The sequence below is a fragment of the Ammospiza nelsoni genome, chromosome 1 (genome assembly GCF_027579445.1).
Source record: "Ammospiza nelsoni isolate bAmmNel1 chromosome 1, bAmmNel1.pri, whole genome shotgun sequence".
In the NCBI taxonomy this organism is placed as follows: Eukaryota; Metazoa; Chordata; class Aves; order Passeriformes; family Passerellidae; genus Ammospiza; species Ammospiza nelsoni.
Window position 1 is genome coordinate 151,840,477 of NC_080633.1, and position 21,400 is coordinate 151,861,876.

The following is a 21,400-nucleotide window of genomic DNA, read 5'->3' on the forward strand; positions in this document are numbered from 1 at the left end:
CCAGGGGATTTCAGGGTAAGGGTTGATTTTGAGCACAAAGCCATTCTTCAGTCTGCACTGAACAGGATGTGGATTTAAATATGCTCATGCTAAACTAGGGAAAGTATTTATACAGCACAAAAAACAATGCAATAAACAATGGCATTGCCTTCACTTTGGAAAATCTGGAAAGCAGTAGATGCAAGAGAGGGACTGAGAGATGGAGGATTGTTGCAGTGTGTGGGAAAGTGCCTCTGATGAGTGTGGCTGAAGACACCAGACCAAGGCCGCTGCCAAGACCACCTCAGCGTGTCGCTGTTGCCAGCCCTGCACCCATTCCCTCAGCACAGCAGTACCCTGGGCAGCAGCAGAGACCAGCAATGGTTGAGCCCACAAAACCATGCCTGCTTTGTAACAACCTTGGGCACTGGAGTAACCAGTGCCCCCTGAAAAGGGAATTTGATGAATTCAGACATGGCAGGGGAGGAGAACTACAAGCCCTCCCTGGGGGTCAACAACAACAAAAAAACTGAAAGGGGAGCGCCGGCCTGCCAGGCGTGCAGACACAAAAAGAGCAGGCCAAGGGAATAAGGGTAGCAAAACAAATCAAGCGCGCGATAATATTAATATTTGTGTAAGTGAAGCAGTTGCTTCAAAGACCAGGTCTGCTGATCCACTGTTGAAAGTGAAACAAAATAACCTTTGTTATGATTTAGGTGATCCTGTGTTAACCATGTCTTCTGTCAATGAGCCTTACAGGTTACAGCTGACAGAGTCACTCCACCTGAAGGACACTGACTGGCATTTTGTCTCTGTCAATCCTGGACAGAAGGGTACTTGGAACCGAATTCGTTTTAAGTACATCGTCATTGGGGACACCAAACACACACCACAAGAGATCGAAATTGCTCCAGGAGAGGACGAAAACAACTGGGGAAAGACGGAAAGAAAAAGATGGCAGGGAGAATAAAGCTGAATTCCTGTTGTGTCTAAACCATCAGATATGGAGGGGGTGGGATTTTTAGAAATAGGAAATAGAGGGACAGCAAATCAAGAGGAATACCAAGCATTTCTCCCCAAAATCAAGGCTGGGTTTTGTTTTCAGCCAAAAGAGGAATTCACAGGGTGTTCCAGCAGTGAAACCCCTCCTGCCTGACTCACAGCCCCCTGATGCAAATTCCACAGAGAAGAGATGCTAACAGGAGTTTTCCTGAGGTTTTCTACTGCAGGCAGGCACTGCCACTGTCTAGGGTGATGCTGAAATGCTGGCCTTGTCCTCACTGTCTCCCTCAGTTCTGAGGACATCTCAAATATGCCTGGAAGAAGTAAAACACAGCAATAAAAAAAAGAAAAAGAAAAGGCAGAGGGAATGGTCCATTCAGACCAAAAAGTACAGGATGTTCTACCAGAAAAAAAAGAATTGGAGAGCAGCAGCAAGACAAGAAGCCCTCTGCCCACCAACTAGACATCATCAAAATAAAATAAAATAAAATAAAATAAATTTTTAAAATAAATGTCATGGTTTGACCCGGAAACAGGATTTCTGGGATGCTGTAGATAGGGCCAATGAGTGCTCAGATTTGAATATTGCCATCTGGCCCAACCACTGGGCATTGGATCCACCTCTGAGAACACAGGGTGAAAGCAGGGCTCTCCCCCTGGCAGGTCCCTTTGGATTTCCGGCGGGAAGGAGTTGGGTCTCTCCCCCGGCCCAGGTGCTGGCTGGGCGGGGGGAAGGGAAAAGCCATGCGGGCCGGCCCGGGAGAGGTAGGCCTGGCCCCCCCCAAGGGTGGAAGGAAGAAGTAAAGAAATGCCGGGAAGCAATGTGCAGCCTGTTCCCCCCCCTCCCCTTGGAGACAGACAGAGAGAGAGAGTGCAGCCTGTGTTTGTGGCTGTTACCTTGAAACTCAGTAAATATGTGCTCGCAGCAGGCAGCCCGGCTGAGGAGATGGGGGGGGTGCAGCCAGGAGTCCAGCCGCCTGGAGGAGTTTTTAACCCTTCTTGGACAATGAAAACTTCCCAGAACATTAACCCTTCCTAGACGAGTGATGGAGGTCTGGACCAGAGAGAGAGAGTGAGAGATGTTGAAAGAAGGGAGAAGATGGAGTGGCATTTTATGCTGGACTCTTTTGTGTAGCCATGGACAGAGCCATGTTTCCGTGTGATACAGAGACTGAGTCCAGGGGGAGAAATGTCCCAGACCCAAAGAAGATTCAGTGTGGGTACCCCTCGGCCCCAGGGGGTATATAAAATATGGGGGGGACAGATGTCCCAAGGTGAGATGCTGTGCTTTTCTGGAACTGGACGAAGCATCCTTAAAAAGACAACCCTGGAAGCAGCCCTGATTCTTGTTCGGTGGTGAGAGCACCGGAACAAGGACGGAAAAGGCCACCATGACATGCGGAAGGACTCCCTCTCCTCTTGAGGAACTGAAAGTTGAGCATTCTAAAGGGGTGTTGCTGGACCCAGAATTGGTGATTTTGGAAGACGTATTGTATTGGGAATTTAGGGGGGAGGAGGAGGAGAGTGTTTTTGTGAGGTTTTCATTTTCCTTGTGTTTTCTTTTATTTTGTGTGTAGTTTAGTAATTGTTTTTGTAGTTTAGTTAATAAATTTTTCTTTTTTTCAAGTGGGAGCCTGCTTTGTTTATTCCTGGTCAAAATCTCACAGCAGACACCAGAGAAAGTGTATTTTCATGGGGGCATTTGGCCTTGTGCCAGTGTCAAAACTTAGACAATAAAATAAAATAAATAAAAAAATAAAATAAAAAATAAAAAATTTAAAAAATAAATAAAAATAAAATAAAATAAAAATAAAATTAAAAACAAAATAAAATAATAAAAATTAAAAATAAAATAATAAAATAAAAATATAAAAAATAAAATAAAATAAAATAAAATAAAATAAAATAAAATAAAATAAAATAAAATAAAATAAAATAAAATGGATTTTTACCAAGTCAAATCTGAGCGTATGGAGGGAAAAAGAAGAATTGACATTAAGACATACTAACAAGTCAATTAAAATCCCTCATATAGTGGGACCAGAGGGTGCCAGGTATCCCCCAAATAGAAAGTGGCCCAACCTCTCTGATCTCCAGGAATTTCAATCTCCCAAAAGGAAGCTCTTGTTTGCCACAGTGGCTATTTTCTTATTGTACATAAACATGAACTTTTTCTCCCTGTCAGGATGTAAATATGGCCTGGTTTCTTCTTCACTAATGAGCAATAAATGTGAAAACCCCAGGAAGCTGAGAAAAAAAAAAGAAAAATAACTGAAAATACTGAAATTGTGTTAACAGAACCAAAATTTAAAAGTATGAATCAACAGCACTTTGGTTGAGCAGTAAGACTATAACAGGAGAGGTATGAAATGACAGAAACCTCCAAATATGACAGAAACCTCCAAATTACATTTCAAAAAACCCCCACACACACTGCACATCCATTCCCCCCAGGTATACACATCGTGTATATTTTTTTTTTAGTGAATTTATTGTTGTTAGATCCTGGCTTGGAATTATCTGTGTATTGTTCAAAGTCCCAACCATCTGGCTGCAGTCTGGCTGGGAAAGCACTTCAGGAAGATCAGCTGACATCTCCTCCTTCCCCACCTGGTTAACTCCTGCAGTACCTGAAATAAATCTACGAAAAATGACTACTACAGGAGTGCAATAAAAGGGTTTTTTTTGCTGCATTTTGTCATAAACCCAAGTTCTTTGCAAACCTGTATTTTACAGCAAACTCTCTTTCTAAATCTCTGCTTAACACCATCTTGCAGAAGTGAAAATAATAATAATAAAGAACTCAGAGGAACGAGTGGGAGAAAGTGATACAGAAATCTTACTTTGCTCAGCCCATCACTTTGGTTGCCTCCACACAGGTGGAAAAGTATAGGAGGTCTGAAATTTCCAGACTCCCAGGATTGGTTTTTCCCTTCAAAACCTCTTTTTTAGGGGAGAATGGGATGGTTCCCAGTGGTCTTGCTTCCACACAGCTTCATATGCAACAGACCTGTTTTACATGCCAAGTTCAAGTCCAGTGCTATTCCCAGCCCCAGAAGGTGGATTTATGACTTTAAAAATCTTCAGAGGGATTTGTGACTTCAAAAAACGTTCTTTACATAACTTCGTCCCTCTACTTTGCCAGCTGTATCCCTGTTTCCATTTCTGTATCTCTGTTAGGAGAGGAGAAGGAATAGAGAACATTGTATTTTATGCAGCGTGGTTGTGATCAGCTCTTCATTCTTCTGCTCCCCACTAAGGACCTGAGAAGAGCATTTAGAGAAAAAAGAATAAAATAAAATTCCCCAGCTAACCAAATAATGCCCTGTGCATTCACATGTATGGAATATTCTTTGTCTTTCTGAAAATCCACTCCCAAATCTCTTCAGCAAAGATTTCAAAGCAAGGAATGGCAAAACACGCAGAAGTATCCATGGGAAATATTCCACTTTAGCACATTGCTGGGCACCAAGGGATTTAGGAGCAATCAGGTTTGACTGGATGCAAAAAAAAAAAAAATCCAAAAAACCTAAAACCAAAACCTAAACAAAAAAAAACCCAAAAAACCAAAAAAACGCCCCAAACCCCCCAAAAAATTCCCCCAAAAAACCAACAAAACAAACAAAATCCCCAAACCACATTGGTTGAAATTTCAAGAGATCCTTAAAATCCTTCCAGAGCAGAAAGGGGAACCTTGGATGATCCACTACCACTCTCACAGCTGCATCATCAGGTACCTGGAGATCTCTGAGGTCTGACCTTAAAGAGATTCTGAAAATAGGACATAAGCTGTAAAAAAGCCCATTGTAGGTCCCAAGAATCACCTGCCTACCAATTCAAACTTAATTTCCACTAAAAATATTGGCTTTAGAAGGAATTACAGAATTTTTAACGTACTTAGCATGTGTTCATAAAGAAAAAATAATAGTATCATCATCCCATTGCAACCCTCAGCAGCCAGAAAAAAAGGTGAGAAACACAGAGATATCCCCAAAACATTTTTCCAGCTTGGGATTAAGAAATAATGGGAAATTTGTTTTACAAACACCTATACATCCACTTGTACATATCAGAACCTCTTGAAGCTGCTTCTCCACACCAACAGCCACTGAATGCGCTCATAAATCCCAACCATTAATATCCAAGTCTAACAGAGAAATTCTGTGAAGATCTGCAATGCATACATGCTAACATCCAATTTAAAACCCCTCCTTGCTCCTAAATGCTTTCCATCCACACTAATTCACCCTAATCCCCAATCCACCTGCCTACATCTGTCGAGTCCTTCCCCTGCTGATCTTTAATCCCTGCCCACTTCTAGCTGCCAGTGTCAGCCTCCAAGCCAACATCACCTGGAAGAAGAGATATTCACAAATAATATTTCTGGACTGACAGCATGGATAAAACCTTTATTCCTTTTTTTTTTCTTTTTTTTTTTTTCTCTCCACCCAAATTGTGTGTGTGTCATATGTATTTGGGTCAGCTGTGTCTACCCTTCCATTATGTACAGAAGTGAGATTTGTGTGTGTTCTGCAAATAAATACATCCTTAGAGTGGGGCTGCAGAACAGAAATCCACAACTGTGTTGTCCCAGGGTGACTTTATTGTATTCACCCTCATCTGTTCTGTTTATGCTGCCTGCACCTTTAAGACTGATTCTAAAAGCAAAAGGGAAAGGAAAAAGAGCTCTCCTTTGCTTTACACACACAAAAAATACTCTCTCTGCAATCCATAAAAAGACTTTCTGAGTTTACCATCTCTTCAAAACAACAAAAGGTTTTATTGTTTAATAGTATTCATTTTTTAATGCTTATGAATGCTTATTAAACAAACAGGTTTTTCACACTTCTCTCAAAATAAATCTTTTTCTCTCGAACAAGTGAAAGGAAAGGCTACTAAATTTTGCTCTTTAAAAAATTCATCCCTTTAAAAGTTCCCTTCCAAATTTGTCCCAAACTAAAATATGTGGGTTTTTTTCAGTATCTCTATAAATCTCCATCCCCATTTTCTTGGCAGAACATAATGCCGTAAAACTCCACTTGCATTTTCAAAGAGAAAAAGGAAAATTCACTCACACAGAGAGGATGCTAAATTCTTTTATTTCTAATTAGAAAATTATTTCAGTTAAGAAATTCTATGTCCTCAAACATTTAATTAATTGGATAATACTAAGTATAGGAGGGAACAAGAAAACAGGGAAATTAAGACATTTTCACCTGGCCACACCATGGTGTAGTGACAGAGGGACCAAGACATGGATGTGCTCTCCAAAAGATCAGACACTTGGTAGGCTAAAAACTGCATTTATACACAGAGATTTTGTTGGTTTATCTATTATTACTTTAAATATTATTAATAAAAATAATATCTTAACATCTGAAACATGCAGAGTTCCATTTCACCCAGCATGTCCTGCAGCACCCATTGTCCATATCACAACAGCACAGGCAACAGAGATGTTTTTTCCTTCCTAAACTTTATCCCAGGTTTTAGACTTTTTGGATTGGTTCCCTTTCACAGCCAAAACCCTGAGTGGAAATTCTGCAGCTGCAAAAAAAAACCTGAAAAAGTAATTTTGGAGCAATTCAGTTAATATCAAGTTTGGTTTGCAGCCAAAGATCAGGGTGAGGTAGCACAGTCTCACCTGGGCTAAGAATCTGAGCTGTGCCAGTGTCTGATTCACACCTGGGGAATTTTTGGGACAAAGCAAATTCCTGCCAAAAACTATTGCAGTTCTGTCTCCAATGCCCAGGAATCTCCACTCCCAAATTTACTGGGGTTATTACAGCAATTGAGGAGGAGAGAGAGCATCACTGTACATAGATATCCAAACTAGGACAGACCAGGCTGAATTCAATTTCAACCTCATTTGGTTTCCTGATGAGCACATTAATAAAAAATCCAAAAATGCAATAGGAAAAAAAAAAAAGACCTTTTAGCAGCCATAAGGGCAATAAAAAGTGTCAGCATCTTCCCAATAAGGAAATACAACATGGAGTGGATAAAGCTGTGTTAGAAATGGCAGTCTGTTTCTGGACACCACCTTTTCCAGTGAAGTTTGGGACTTCTGCTACTAATATTGCAGGAAAGGAGTTGCAGAACCTCAGGAAAAAATGCTGGCTGGAGTATTTGAGTATTTAGCCTGTCTGGATGCTGATTCTGCTTCCTCCCTGGGGAGACAGCTCAATGAACCAAACCGGGATGCAGCCACCACACCAGACACTGGAAATATTCCAGCAAACCTGGAATAAGCTCTGATTTGCACTACCCCTGATTTCAGAATGAAACCATCCTGGCAGCACATCTGCCTGGCACAGCTGGACCCTGGGGAGCACTGGGATGTGCAGGTAGAGACAGCTCTGATGGAAAATCAAACAGCTGCAGAAGGGCTGCTCCAGCCCCATCCTATTTCCCATGGATCCCCACTCAGCAAACATGGACAGATGTTCATACAAGGTCATGCAGCAATCCCACTGCTCAGTTTCAGCTGTATCTTGTTTCAGGTGGACTTTTTTGCAGGCACAGATCAAGAAAAACAGGCTGCAGATCCTATCCAAGTATTGGGTAGTGCCAGGATGGAAAGAACGGGATGCAAAGCACAGGGTGGAAGCCCAGTGGTGTAGAAAATGTTGAGGAAGACTTGCAGCACTTGCAGGAATTTCATAACAGAGCCAAGCCCTCCCTTATGGCTTGTTGGAGAAGCACTCTGCTCTCCTGACCAGAGAAGTGCTCTTGAGAAACTGAGGAAGTTTCAAAGCCACACAATTGGATTCAATCTACAGAATTAAATAATCTTGGAAGCACTGTTCAGAGAATCACAGAAATACAGAATGGTTTGGATTGGAAGGGACCTGAAAAATCATCCAGTTCCACTCCCTGCCATGGGCAGGAACACTTTCCACTATCCGAGGGTGCTCCAAGCCCCATCCCACCTGCCTTGGACACTTCCAGGGATGGGGCAGCCACAGCTTCTCTGGGCACCCTGTGCCAGGGCCTCCCCACTCTCACAGGGAAGAATTCCTTCCTCATATCTCATCTAAACCTTCCCTCTTTCAGTTTAAAATCACTGATGTCTTGTCCAGGTCTGAACAGCTCAAACAAGAGCTGGTACAAAGTTTGAATGAGCCAGTAGCTGAGTTTTATTTTATAATAAATAATAAAATGTTTTTCCCTCTGCCTCCAAAACCAAGAAAAGCTTTTGAAAGCGCAGCCAGAAGGAAAAAAAATGTTGAGCTAAATTCATTTCAGGAGCTGAAACTGAAGCACAGCGCAGTCCCTTCTCCTTTAGGAAAATACACTCATGTGGAAAGACATCCCAGAAGGGCAGCCCCAGGTCTGGGCACGCATTGGGAAAGTAAAGGGACCACAAGAACATTCATGGAATCACAGAACCACAGAATGGCCTGGGCTGGGAAGGACCTTACAAAACATCTGCTTCCAAACATCTGCAATGGGCAGGGACACTTTGCACTGGACAGTTTTCACCAGCAACATAAATTCTGTTTTGCTTTCCCTACCAAGGCACCTCTAGCACACAAGCCAGCTCTGGGCAGAGGATCTTCTTAAACTACTTCTAATTCCACTGTAATTGAGTGGAAAATGAAGCAAGCTGTTCTGAGCTGTTCTGCTATTTAAATGCATTTCCAGCTGAAATGCCTAAGGAAAGGTAAGTCTCTTTCATTTTTGATTTTCTGTCAAAGACTGGGACAGCCAGTATGAGTCTTATATGTTTGCATTAAAATTGCTTTGGATAACCAAGACCAGCAAATAAAATTGTAAAGAAAAAAAAAGTTTATTTTACTCAAGATGTTTTTGTATTGGTTTGTTGGTTTTGTTGTTTGTTTTTTTTTTTTCCTGCTAGAAGTTGTCACCTCACCCTCACATATTTCATTAAAATACTTATTTATTCCAATGGATTTGCTAGTTATATAAATAAATGCATAATCACTTCCAATTCCTGAAATACTGAAATTATAGCAAAACGTTCATTATAATGTTAAAAGTGCCAAAAGGGATAGGGCAGAGGTTTTCAAAACAAACAGTTTCAAAGTCAATCTGTGTTTGAAAATTAATTCTCCTGGCAATTCCTTTTGCTATAAAATATGCTGTTCATTATTCTTTAATATGTTTTCTTAATTTAAGTCTTATTAATTCATTAAATCATTGCTAATATCTCCAAGAACTGGATGCAAGGCAGAGAAGATCCTCTGAATCTAGTGAAAATGGACTAACAAAATAAACATATAACTTTTGGAAGTTTTTCACAATAGCAGAGAAACAATATGAAATAATTCTGTAGATGCCACAAAAATGTTTTTGGGGTTGCCTAGTGAGAGAGATAATCTTATTATGATTTTTTTTTATTGATTGCACTTAGACTTTAACTTGCACTTCACTAAAGATTTATTAAATATGACACCCAATTCCTCAACTTCTGTGGGACCATAAATTCAAGAAAATACAATGAGACCCAAGACTTAGAAGCCAAGTCAATCATTAATACCCTCAGAAATGTTTTACACAGCATTTGACAAGCCCTATTATTGTTTAGAGCTTTCTAAATTAGAGATAAGTCCAGGAGGAAACCTTGGAGCAATGTTTGTGAACCCATCTAAGCATGACAGAGAAAAGCTGCTACAGGAGGTCACATCTTCAGTCCTTCCTTCTTTGAAGCTTGGACTTGATGATCTTGGAGGTCTTTTTGAACTTTAATGATTCTGTAATACCACACTTGACAGTTTGTTTGAATTACTGAATGTGATCTGGCCCAGCCCTTCAGTTTGAGACTTCAGCCTTTGAATAAACCATTCTTAATATTGCATAATAGCTTTGAACGTCCCCCAAAAAATAAACAATTTTATTCTTGTTTTCTTTCACTGTTTTTAACTCTTTCTAGCACTCTTTCCTGAGGACATTTAAATGCATCATTTTGGACAGTGTTGCCATAACCAGACCTGGACAATGCCTTTCACTGCAATAACCACAGGTTTCAATTCCTTTCAGCAAAGCATTCCAAGTACTGGAATTAATTTAAGAAACCAGTGCAAAACCAAAGCAGTTCTCAGACCCCAAGAGAGCAGGATTAATCACCTGCTCAGTGTAAATTAACCCCAGGGGCACTCCCTGTGTACTCAGGAGTTTGTTCTGTGCTTCAGCTCTTTGCAGCCTCGAGATGTGGGGCTGGCAGTGGATTCCTACCCACGGTTTGGCACCAGACCTGGGGCTGCAGTGAGCCCACATGGTGCTCAGGTGTGTTGGGGTTTTTCACAAAGGGATGGGGCTGTTGGGACACCTTCCTTGAGCTTTATTACAGCATCAGCCTCATAACATGGTTGAGACAATAGAAAGATGGCAGCAGCTCACGTCCTGCCAGCAGCAGCCAAAGATTTCCTTGTTACAGAGCATTTTAAAAACTTTCCAGCCAAAAGCATATTGCTAAAGCTTACAGACAGTTGTTCTAGCCAATCACTAAAAGTACACATGCACCTGAGTCACACAATGCTTGCTTGTATTCTTTCTATTAACAATTCACAATACTTCATTATTAAGCTTAAAACCTTCTACTATCTTGCTAAGTATATTAAGTATATTTTTTTGCAGAATTAAGGTCTATCTTAGCCAAGCCTAAAACTCAAGCTATTGTTTCATGGCCTTGCTTGCTGTACAATTGTAACTTTTTCTACTTTCAGACTTTGCAGCTGCAGCTAGCTCTAAGTTTTCTGTTCTTTCTGTTTCTAAGGCCTGCTTTTACAGCTTTCTGGAAATCTTCTTACCTTTACTATTTCCCACATTTCCCCCTCTGGGTACAAGCACAAAGAAACTCTCTTAACTTTGTTGCTTATTGACTACCTTTCTAGAAATCTTCTTACCTTTGCTATTTCCCACAGTCAGGCCTTGGTGCTGGTTTTTACCTGAGCTTTTGAGTGAGTTTTGCCCCAAAACCAGAGCTTCTGCCAGCCCCACCCCACCAAAGGAGTCACCATCATCTGAACATCCCCTCCCATGGAGCACAGGAGCTCTGTGACTCTGCCAAACTTGGAGACAACCATGAACTCCATGATGTGTTTTTAAAGAAAAACCATTTTTCTGAACTGCTAGAAAAAGAGGGAAATAGGATGGGAATGGACAGAAGGGTGGTTCATCTGTAAGGAGTATTGGATATTTAGGAAAAAAACTCTTCACCTAAAGTGCTGTTAAGCCCTGGAGCAGGGAAGGGGCTGTGTCCCCATCCCTGCAGGGATTTACAAGATGTGTAGATTTTGGGGACTTGGTTTAGTGGTAGACCTGGCAGTGCTGGGTTAATTGCTGGATGTGAGGATCTCAGAGGGCTTTTCCCACCTAAACAATTCCATGACAAGTCAGGGGCACCACTGGCACATGACTTTCCACCCAAGGGCTGGTTGGTGCAGCACAGAGGCAGGTGAGTGGTAGAGATGGGAGGGGAAAGAAAATTATAGACCTGATTCCAGAAAAAAAAAAGTTAGAAAATATAATTTAACAATTGCTAAGTATTAAAATGATAATTAGGTGATTTATACCCAGAGAACACTGCCAAGGACAACTTGCAGGGACCAATCTCATTCTGTTCAGTGCCAAGATAACCAACCTTATCCAACCAGGAGAAAGACTCACGTGTGATATATCTTGAGTACAACCCTGGCCAGAATCCCACACAAAATCTTCAGGAGAAACTGAGGGGGAAATGGTCTAAATGAAGTCACAGCCAAATTAAGCACTTACCCAGCAGTCCCTTGAGCTCACCTGGAAGCAATGCACTGCTGGAATATGAAATTAACCTTACCTTTTCAGAGCTGGCATTTAATGTCCAGGTTACAGTAAGGTTAATAAAAGCAGTGCTAAAAATTTCCTGTCTTGTGGCATTTTATTCCAAGCTATTTAAATTCCCTGACCTATATGCCTCCTCGTGTAAGGCAGGTTTTGTTCATTTTCCCCACAAAAAGATGGTTTTGGGAAGGTAGGTTGAGCATGGTAGAGAGTGCAGGTTGCACATAGGAGGATACAGAGTTCTCTACTGTTGTACAGTGTTTGCTCTCTGTTTATCTTAGACATGTCACATTGCTTAAAAAGTAGTATTTTTAAGTCAATATTTTCCATTTCTCAGGTTTAAACTTAAAGCAAAAAGCAAAAAGAAAAAAAACAACCCTGCTTTCTAATTTGTCCATGCAACACCAATGCCCAGATGAAGCCCAGAGAAACTCCTACAAAGAAACAGGGGAACACATGGATTTACAATGATTTTGGGCATCAGAATGAGGATATGAGAAGCAGATGTTGCTGGAGGAGGTTGTAACTCCCAGCTGCAAAGCAGGGACATGGATTATGCCACCTCCTGCCACTCCTGGCTGTCCCTCAGTGGCTGTGGGACGACCAAACCCCCAAAGTACTTTACTCCAGGTAATGCTGGTGATCCTGCTTGTGACACACCTTAGGGTGCTCTTTGGTTAAGGCCACAGAACATCTGAGCTCTGCTGAGCTTCTCTCTCCCTCCTCCTAAAACCTGCCAATATTAAAATAATAATATTGAAAAAAAAAACCTTGGTTTTGTTTTGCCCAAGAAATCCTGGATATCCACCATCGAAACCAGAGTCTGAACTAGAGTTTTCTGACACCAAGGTGTGCAGGGCAAACCAAATTTCCAAAATCACTGCCTCAGGATCCTCCCCAAACTCTGCAGATGGAGTCTGTGGATCTCCCTAATTAGGCTGGTCAGCAGCATTAACCTCCACATGGCCTGAGGATGGGCTCTGAGTCCATCCATCATCACACCAGCCTAGAGCCAAGGGGATCACCTTCAAATAATTAAACTTTCCCATCCTGGCTGCACATTTGGATTGAGCATGGAAGAAGCAGAGCCAAGGCAAACAGATGCATAAGCACAGAGGAAACCCCCATGGCAGTATCACCCCTCATTAAACAAGACCAAACTAAACCTGAGCCCTCTTTTTTTTGCTCTCTGTATTACAGATGAAGCAATTCCACCCCCAACACCTTTACTGTTGCTGTATCTCAGGGTTTTCTGTTGGATATTGAATATTATCACTGGACCACTGTTGGACATTTACCTGCAGGGACACCTGGTTTGATTTATTTATTATCTACAAAGAGAGGGAGAGGTTTAAAGCACACACAGAACATTCCCATTAAGGTCTGTCCCTGCTGAGAGCAGAGACACAAATGCTGGTGGGAAGGCCATGCTCCTTTGTTCCAGCCACACCATGATCTAATACAAAAGGCAATTTTTCTTAGCAAGCCAGTCATCCATTGTCCAGGAGCAGGAGGCAGATAATTAGTGCTGTATTACCCTCTCCTGGCACTTAATTAATGGAATATTTGGGGATGCTGTGACAAAAGGTATCCAAAGTGTCCATCTTCTGTGGCAAAGGGACACAGGTTCAGATGAGCATGGAACAGAATCACTGGATGCCAAGTTGGAAAGGAACCTCAAGGATCATCTGATCCAACCTCTCCTGGCAAAAGCACAGCCTGGACAAGATGGCCCAGCACTCCATCCAGATGAACTTTAAAATTGTCAAGCATTCAGGAATTGTCACAGACGTCTTTTATGGAAAATCCTTTCCTTAGGATTTTTCTTCCTGAGAAGCTGAGAGTCCTCAGGAACAAAATGTAAACAATGATTATCTGCTGCTGTGGAATGCAACAGGTGCATCTGTGATTGGCCCATGTTGGATGTTTCTAATTAATGGCCAATCACAGCCCAGCTGACTCAGACAGAGAGCCAAGCCACAAACCTTTGTTATCATTCTTGGCTATTCTATTCTTACCTAGCCTTCCGATGAAATCCTTTCTTCTATTCTTTTAGTATAGTTTTAATGTAATATATATCATAAAATAATAAATCAAGCCTTCTGAAACATGGAGTGAGATCCTCGTCTCTTCCCTCACCCTCAGACCCTGTGAACACTGTCACATGGAATCCACCACTTCTCTGGGGAGCTTATTCTAAAGGCTGATTGCTCTCATTGCAAAACATTTTCCTCTTGTCTGAGTCTCTGATAATCTCCCCAGGAGTAACCTGCACCCAATACTCCACATCTTTGCCATGTGAAAAGAGAATCTTCATGTCATTTGTAGCCACCTTTTAAATGCTGGAACAAAATGAAAAGGTCTCCCCTAAACCTTCTTTTCTCAAGGTTGAACAAACTTCTGACTGAGACACAGAGAAAGGAAACTTCTCCAAGGAGCCTTGGCCAATGCAAACAGGTCCCTCCCCTTGCAATCTTTTCCACATGGATGCTTAGCTAAGGGACCAACCAATTTTGGCTGGTTGGGAAAATCCACAATGAAGGATCCTGGAGATGCATCCATGGCAATGCCACCAGACAGGATGTGCACAAGCCTGGAGAGGAAAGCAGCTCTCAAGTCTAAGCCATAACCCAGAGCATCAACAGGCTCTGCTGGGCAGACAACACACTGTGGAAGTTTCAAAATAACTGAATTTTCCACACCAGCTCCTCTTTGAACCCATTAAGGGTGGCTTCAGCATCACAGCTCCAGCTGCCAAGCTGAGGACAAGCTGGGAACAATAAGGGATGTCTTCAAATATTTAAAGATTTCAAGTGTCTTGAGTTATTCTGTGAATTTGCATTAAAAACAGAGGCTCATTCATACAGCACAATAAACATTTTTTTTATGTTTTTTTTTTTAATCGAAGCTACAATGCATTGAGATCTATTACAGTGACCTGTGTGGGCCGCTGCTGGTGAGAGAGAGACGGTGAATCTTGTATCTTGATCAGAAGGCTTATTTATTAATATATGATATATAATACATTATTACTATACTAATAGAATATAGAGAGAGGTTTGCAGAGCTGCTAGCTAAGCTAAGAAGAGATAGAAAAGAACCCACAACAAAGTTGTGGCCAAGGACTCAGTCCCCTGGCTTGAACTGGTGATTGGCTCTTAATTATAAACATAGAAAATGAGCCAATCAAGGTGAATCCTATTGCATTCCACAGCAGCTGATAATAATTGTTTACCTTCTCTTCGGGGGCCTCTGGCCTCCCGAAGACACAGAAATCCAAAAGGAAGGATTTCTGTGGAGAAATGTCTGCGACAGAGATCCATTGTTTGTCTAATCCACATTTCAATTCTGTTTTCTTACGGTTCTTTGATTGTGCCCAAGTATCCCATTCTTCCTTGCTTTTATGCCTTTAATTTTGCCTTGCAGAATAGCCTAAAAAAATCACTATTTACAACTGAACAGACAACTCGTACTTACTTCAATACCTTCTTCCTATTCAAAGAAAGAAAAAATCAAAATTAAACCCAAATTTCTAAGAAGAGAGAAAGCCAAGAGAAACCTCTGTTTTTTAAAAAAATATATATATTTCCATCCAGGGAGAACCACTATTTATGAAACAAAAAAAATGTTCCCAAAGAACATTTGCAACCCTCAAAACATGAACACCAAATCAGGCTGTGTTAGTGAGTATTGAAATCAAAGGCTAGTGGAGAGTGTGGTGATGTCCTTCCCTAGTGAAAAAAGGAAAAGATACCCTTTTCCCTTGTTACCACAGCAAGCCAGATCCAGGAACAAAATGAAGGATAAGTTCCAGATAAAAATACTTGCTCAAAGGCAGACTAGATAAGCCCAGATCAACCCTAGAGCTGGTCTGGCCTCTGCTTAAAAAAACAACACAAAGAGAGAATCCAGGGCCATTTTCAAGCCACTGTTTAAGGTTTCAGCATTTCCTGAGTGAGTTTTTGATCCTGTTTGCCACATCAAAGCATGTTTCCCAAATTCAAGCAGCTTCCACATCAAAGTTATCCTGTGGCAAAGCACAGCCCACTGCATTTTGTACATCCTCTCATCCACTCCCTCCATCTGCCAGCCTGAGAACAACCATTGAGACAAACTTCTTGTAAAGGTGATGGGGAGATGACAAAAGACACAAGCCACTTTAGGGAATATTCTGCATTTCTCCTTCTGGTTCCCCAAAATTCCCTCCAAAACTCTCATTAGTGCTGCTCTCCCATGCCACAGCCTCAAATTCTGAGCGTGGTCAGGCCTCAATCACACAGATCAAAATGCAAATGTTTGGGTTTCACCTTTGAAAATCGGTGTCAGGAATGACCCCTGGTGAGGGTGTGACATTTACACAGCAGCCACAGTGAACCTGAGCAAGTCAAACTTCAGCCCTCAGGTGGAATAAATTACAGCAGGGGATCAATACTTCACCTAGAGGTTGATAGCCTTGTCTGGAAGGGCCTCCAAATGGGTTCCTGCTCCCAAATCCACTCCCATCAATGGATCCATAAGACATTTTCTGGATAGTGATGGATGCTGGATTGCACTTCAAACCTAAAAAACAGAAAAAAAAAAAAAACAAACAGGCACAGCCCTGTTAAAAGTCAGTTAAACCCCAGTAGCCTAAGGAAAAAATAGGACTGAGAAGGAAAATAAAAGACACAGAGCAATCTCCAAACTTCAGGATGCCCACCTGCAAAAAAATTAAAAGCACTAAAATCCAGGTGTTCTGGACTGCAAATGGTTTTGAGAGCAAGCAAGTCATTTGACCTCCCTGCATCTCATTTTCTCCACTGATTCAGGGCAACTTTTAATTCCTTGCTGTTCACAAAATGCTTTGAGATCCTGAGCTGGAAGGTAAAGACTTAAACACTCGATCAAAAAAAAGGTGATGCTGTCTCCTGGATCATTACCAGTACACAGCTGGCTGGAGTTTATCCATCACACTGCAGCCCTGATGAGCTCTCAAAAGAGATAGTTTGCTGTTATAAGCTCTTGGGCCTCCAGCAGAAATATTGGAGCCAGATTTATTTTGCCTTGCTGGTTTAAAAAAAAAATAAAAAAAAATCTGCAAGGCCTGAGGTAGCAGCAGCAGAATGAAATAAATGCAGCAACCAGGGGAAGACAACTTCTTCCTCCTTATCCACAGAAATGCCTCACCAGACATCCTCCAGCATTTCAACAGTGTCCAGGGCTTTTGTATCAAAATAGTTCAGCTCAAAGGCATGGAGATGATGGCAGCAAAGGAGGAGAAGAGATAAAGGTGCTGCATGAGCTGGGAAATTATGCAGGACCAAACCCAGCTGCTGCTTTCTTACACCAAGGCTATGAAAAAACCACCCCAGACTGGTGTTTCTACCACAAAAAAAAGTTACAATCTTGCAAGAATAGCAACACTTTTGGTGAGATGGCAAAATCAAAGTGGTTTGGCTTGGCAGGGACCCTTAAAGGTCATCCAGTCCAACTTTAGTCTGAAATATTTCTAGTGAAGTTCCAGTATTTTACTCACCTCACCATAAACTAAAATTCTTCATTATAACTACTCTGTATCTACCATTTTTCTTACTTAAAAACCACTGTGCTATCACTACAGGTGCTGCTAAAAAGTCTGTCCTTTTCTTTCTTATATTAAACATTGCATCAAGGAATCCCCAGAGCCTTCTCCTCTCCAGGCTGAACAACCCCAGCTGTGCAGCCTTTCCTCACAGCAGAGCTGCTTCATCTCTCTGATCATTTTGTGGCTCCTCTGGTCCTGCTCCAACTGTTCCATGTCTTTCTTGCACTGAGAAAAATGCTGGGGTGTTAGGCTGGATGACATGAGCTGTGATGCTTCATTCTGGGCTTGGATATTCAAATTTCTCATGTTCTGGACCAGACATTTTCCCTCTGACAGAGAGCTGGCAGTGGCCTCCCACTTTCTGTGGTACATGACCAGGTGTTACATGATGTCCTAATTGACAGATATCTGAGGAAAAGTCTATTTTGGGGTGCACTGATACTTATACTTGCTGCTATTCCTTTGGTTTGTCCTCCATGCAAAGCAAAGCACCAGAAAATCCCAGTTCTGCACTGTACTGGGAACAGCCTGATGGCCTCAGGCACCTGTTGTACTTCATTCTCCTTTTTTTTTTTTTTTCTTTCAGACTTTCAAAACCAAGCAAAAAAAAAAAAAAAAAAAAAAAAAAATCAGCGCTGAGATTCACCAGACAGCGGAACTCTGGGACCAAAAGAAATCACTCACCATCTTCCCTTAATTGGGCCAGACACATGAAAAGAGGATGAAAGTGCAATTGCCTTGACAGAGCAATGGTTGGGAGCTAAATCCATTAAAAGTGGAGAAAATCCAGAGTGCAGCTTCCCCTGCCAGCCTCAGTGTGCCATGCACACACATAATTGGCATCCCAGGCTGCAGGTGCCCCCAGGGCAGAAATCCTTCATTTTAGGGAAACAGCCTTCAGCCCAAACTTGTGGAATTTGAGCTGTGAGAGCCTGAGCAGTCAGAGAAAAGGTGAAGGTGTGTGTTGGAGTGTGCTTGAAGGAGACAGGAAATGGAACAAACAGGAGGAAGCAAGGGGCAAACTTGTAAACCAAGACACTCAACAGCAAAACAATCCATCAAAGCTGCACAACCATGAGCTCCATGGAAGTACACCCTACAATTGTACTTAAACCATGAGCTCCATGAAATACACCCTACAATTGTACTTAAACCATGAGCTCCATGAAATACACCCTACAATTGTACTTAAACCACGAGCTCCATGGAAATACACCCTACAATTGTACTTAACCATGAGTTCCATGGAAATACACCCTACAATTGTACTTAACCATGAGTTCCATGGAAATACACCCTACAATTGTACTTAAACCACGAGTTCTATGGAAATACACCCTACAACTGTACTTAAACCATGAGTTCCATGAAATACACCCTACAATTGTACTTTAACCAGGAAACCTTAGAGCAACTTCCAGTAGCTCAGGAGGGTCTGCAAGAGAGGTGGAGAGGGACTTTTTAGTAGGGCATGGAGTGGTAAGACAAAGAGTAATGGCTATGAACTGCGAGTAGGTTTAGATTGGATATTTGGAAGAAATTCTATATTCAGAGGGTGGTGAGGCCCTGGAACAAGTTTTCCAGAGAAGTTGTGGCTCTCCCATCCCTGGAAGCACCCAAGGCAACGTTGGACAGGGCTTGGAGCACCCTGGGATAGTGGAAGGTGTCCCTGCCCATGGCGAGGGGCTGGAAGAAAAGGATCTTTGATGTCTCTCCCTACCCAAACCATTCTGTGATTCTGCGGTGCCTTGGTGGAAATTCTTGATCACAACCACTAAAGCCTGCAAGACTCGTCTGTGATGGACTTGGGAACAAACCCCAGCTTTCCCAGGTCTCAGGTGAGCTCAGAACTACCAGCACAACCTTCATCACAAAATGCAACCCAAGATCCAAAATTTACCCAGGAAAATATGGGCACATGGAAGACAGTTATGAGAAAGTTTTTGGGCAGAAATAAGGAATATTTTCTTTTTCTCCCACAGTTTAAGATCACTGCAGGGATTTGGGACAACTAAAGAGCTTGAAAACAGCCTCTGTACACAGATTTTTCCTGACTCACCCTCTCTCTTTAGAGATAAGCAAGTGGAAACATTTCTTGCCATGACTTCCCCAAGGCCACAGACATCAAACACGGAGGGAAAGTCTCCACCCTGTTGTAAAATGCCTTGATTACAACTGGGCAAGTGTTGTTTTGGCAAACAGTGAATGCATCTATTTTTTCTCCAACAGAGTGGTGTGAAAGGGGGAGAGAAGGGGGGGTTTTAGAGCACTCCAAGTGTTTAATGTTGATTTATCATTTTCAGGACGTGTTTCCATTTTAAAGCTTTTTCTCCTTGTAAGGGAGGAAAAATAGAAAGAATTGAAAATGAAATATTTTGTTGTAGCTTAACCAAACCTTTTTAGCAGCAGCCACCTCCCACCCCATCCTACCAAGCTATTGAAATACCCCTTATTCATACAGCTCTGGAGCCAAATTCTTACCCCACAGTAATATATTTACAAGAAAATTTAAGAGCCGATCTAAACGCCTTTAATTTGATTGGCAATAAAAGCATTTCCCTCCCCATCCCCATGGCACTTCCCAAGTCTTTTGTCTACTGCTCCTCAGGGAAACTTGTCCAATTTACTGTGAAGGCAGTTTGTACAAATTGGAACAAGCATTTCCTAACCTACTAGACACAGAAAAAAAAAAAAAGAATAAGAAAGAAGAAAAAAACCTTTTATCACAGCTTTATCCTCATCAACTGAAATACAAATAAAAAAATAAACACATCCAATCCAGACTAAAAAGGGGCATGAATTTGTAATTTAATGAAATTAGGTACTTGCTTTGTATATCCTGTATACAAGCCAATCATGCCTGACTAGAGTAGCAGGATGTAGGATTTCAAGGAAAGAGTTTGTCCATATCTCTTGGACTGGGAAAGATATTGGCAAGTAAAACCATGCAGGCAAAATTCAATTTTAGAGCTCTACATCCATCAGTTTCCATTTAGAGACACTTGGATGAGCAGCATTAGTGGTGGGAATGAAAGGTGAGATTTCATAATGGAATAAATAATAATAATAATGATAATAATAATGATAATAATAACTATTATTATTTTACTATTACATCTCAATAATTAAACCATTCTTATTTAAACCTACAAGCTTTCTCACTTTTACTCATCCACTTCATTTCCATCAACCTGCTGGGGACTGTGGAGGGAGTGGCTGTGTGGAACTTATTTGCCAGCTGGAATTCAACCACAACAGCACTTTAGACAATTTATTTATATTTAAAGTTGAGATTGGCTGAGAAAGACATGAGCTGGAACATTTATTTCCAGACAATACTGGAAAAAAGTGGGAAAGGAGGAGAGACATGGACATATTGGAGAGAATCCAGTGAGGGACCATAAAGATGGTGAAAGGATGGGATGAGGAAAGGCTGAGGGAGCTGGGGCTCTTCACCCTGGAGAAGAGAAGGATGTGGTGGTATTAAACTGTCTCAATATCTGATGGAAATAAGCAAACATGATGGAGCCAGACTCTTAATGGTCTTAACAGGACAAGAGGTAAGAGGGATTGAAATACAGGAAATTCCACTTCAAAAAAGAAAAAAAAAAACCTGCTTGTTTTGGGGTTGGAGTGGCTTTTTTGCTTATTTTGTGTTTGTTTTTTTTTTTTATAGTAAGAGTCATCAAACACCATAAGGCTGCACAGAGAGGCTGTGGGGTCCCCATCCTTGGGGATATTCAAGCCCTGAGTGACCAGGTGCCAGAGAAACCGGCTCCAGGTGACCCTGCTCTCAGGAGGGAGTGGGACAAGATGACCTTCAGATGTTCTTTCCTGCCTGTGGGATTCTGCAATTCTCCTCCTGTGATGCCTGAAACAGCATCAGAGCCATTCATGGCCCTCCTGGCAGACTGGAGGGTCCTTACTGTGACTATTTACTAAACCGGTGGAGAAAAGGGTAAGAAAATTGCAAATCCAAAATCCACCAGTTTGGTTTTTTTTTTTCTAATTTCCTGTAAAGACAGTGGAATAAAGCCACTGAAAGTAGGGTGAAAACCAGAACTGCCAGCC

The 21,400-nt window shown here is 41.7% G+C and overlaps 1 protein-coding gene across 2 annotated transcripts in view; it reads right to left on the minus strand.

The window, feature by feature from the left end:
• TSNARE1 (t-SNARE domain containing 1) overlaps positions 1-21,400 on the minus strand; it is a 472,330-nt gene that overhangs the window by 355,845 nt on the left and 95,085 nt on the right. For both annotated transcript variants that reach the window (XM_059478742.1, XM_059478733.1), the window contains exon 4: positions 16,204-16,326. In XM_059478742.1, the coding sequence (XP_059334725.1) occupies positions 16,204-16,288 (85 nt within the window). In that variant the 5' untranslated portion in view covers positions 16,289-16,326. The remainder of the gene's footprint in view (positions 1-16,203; positions 16,327-21,400) is intronic.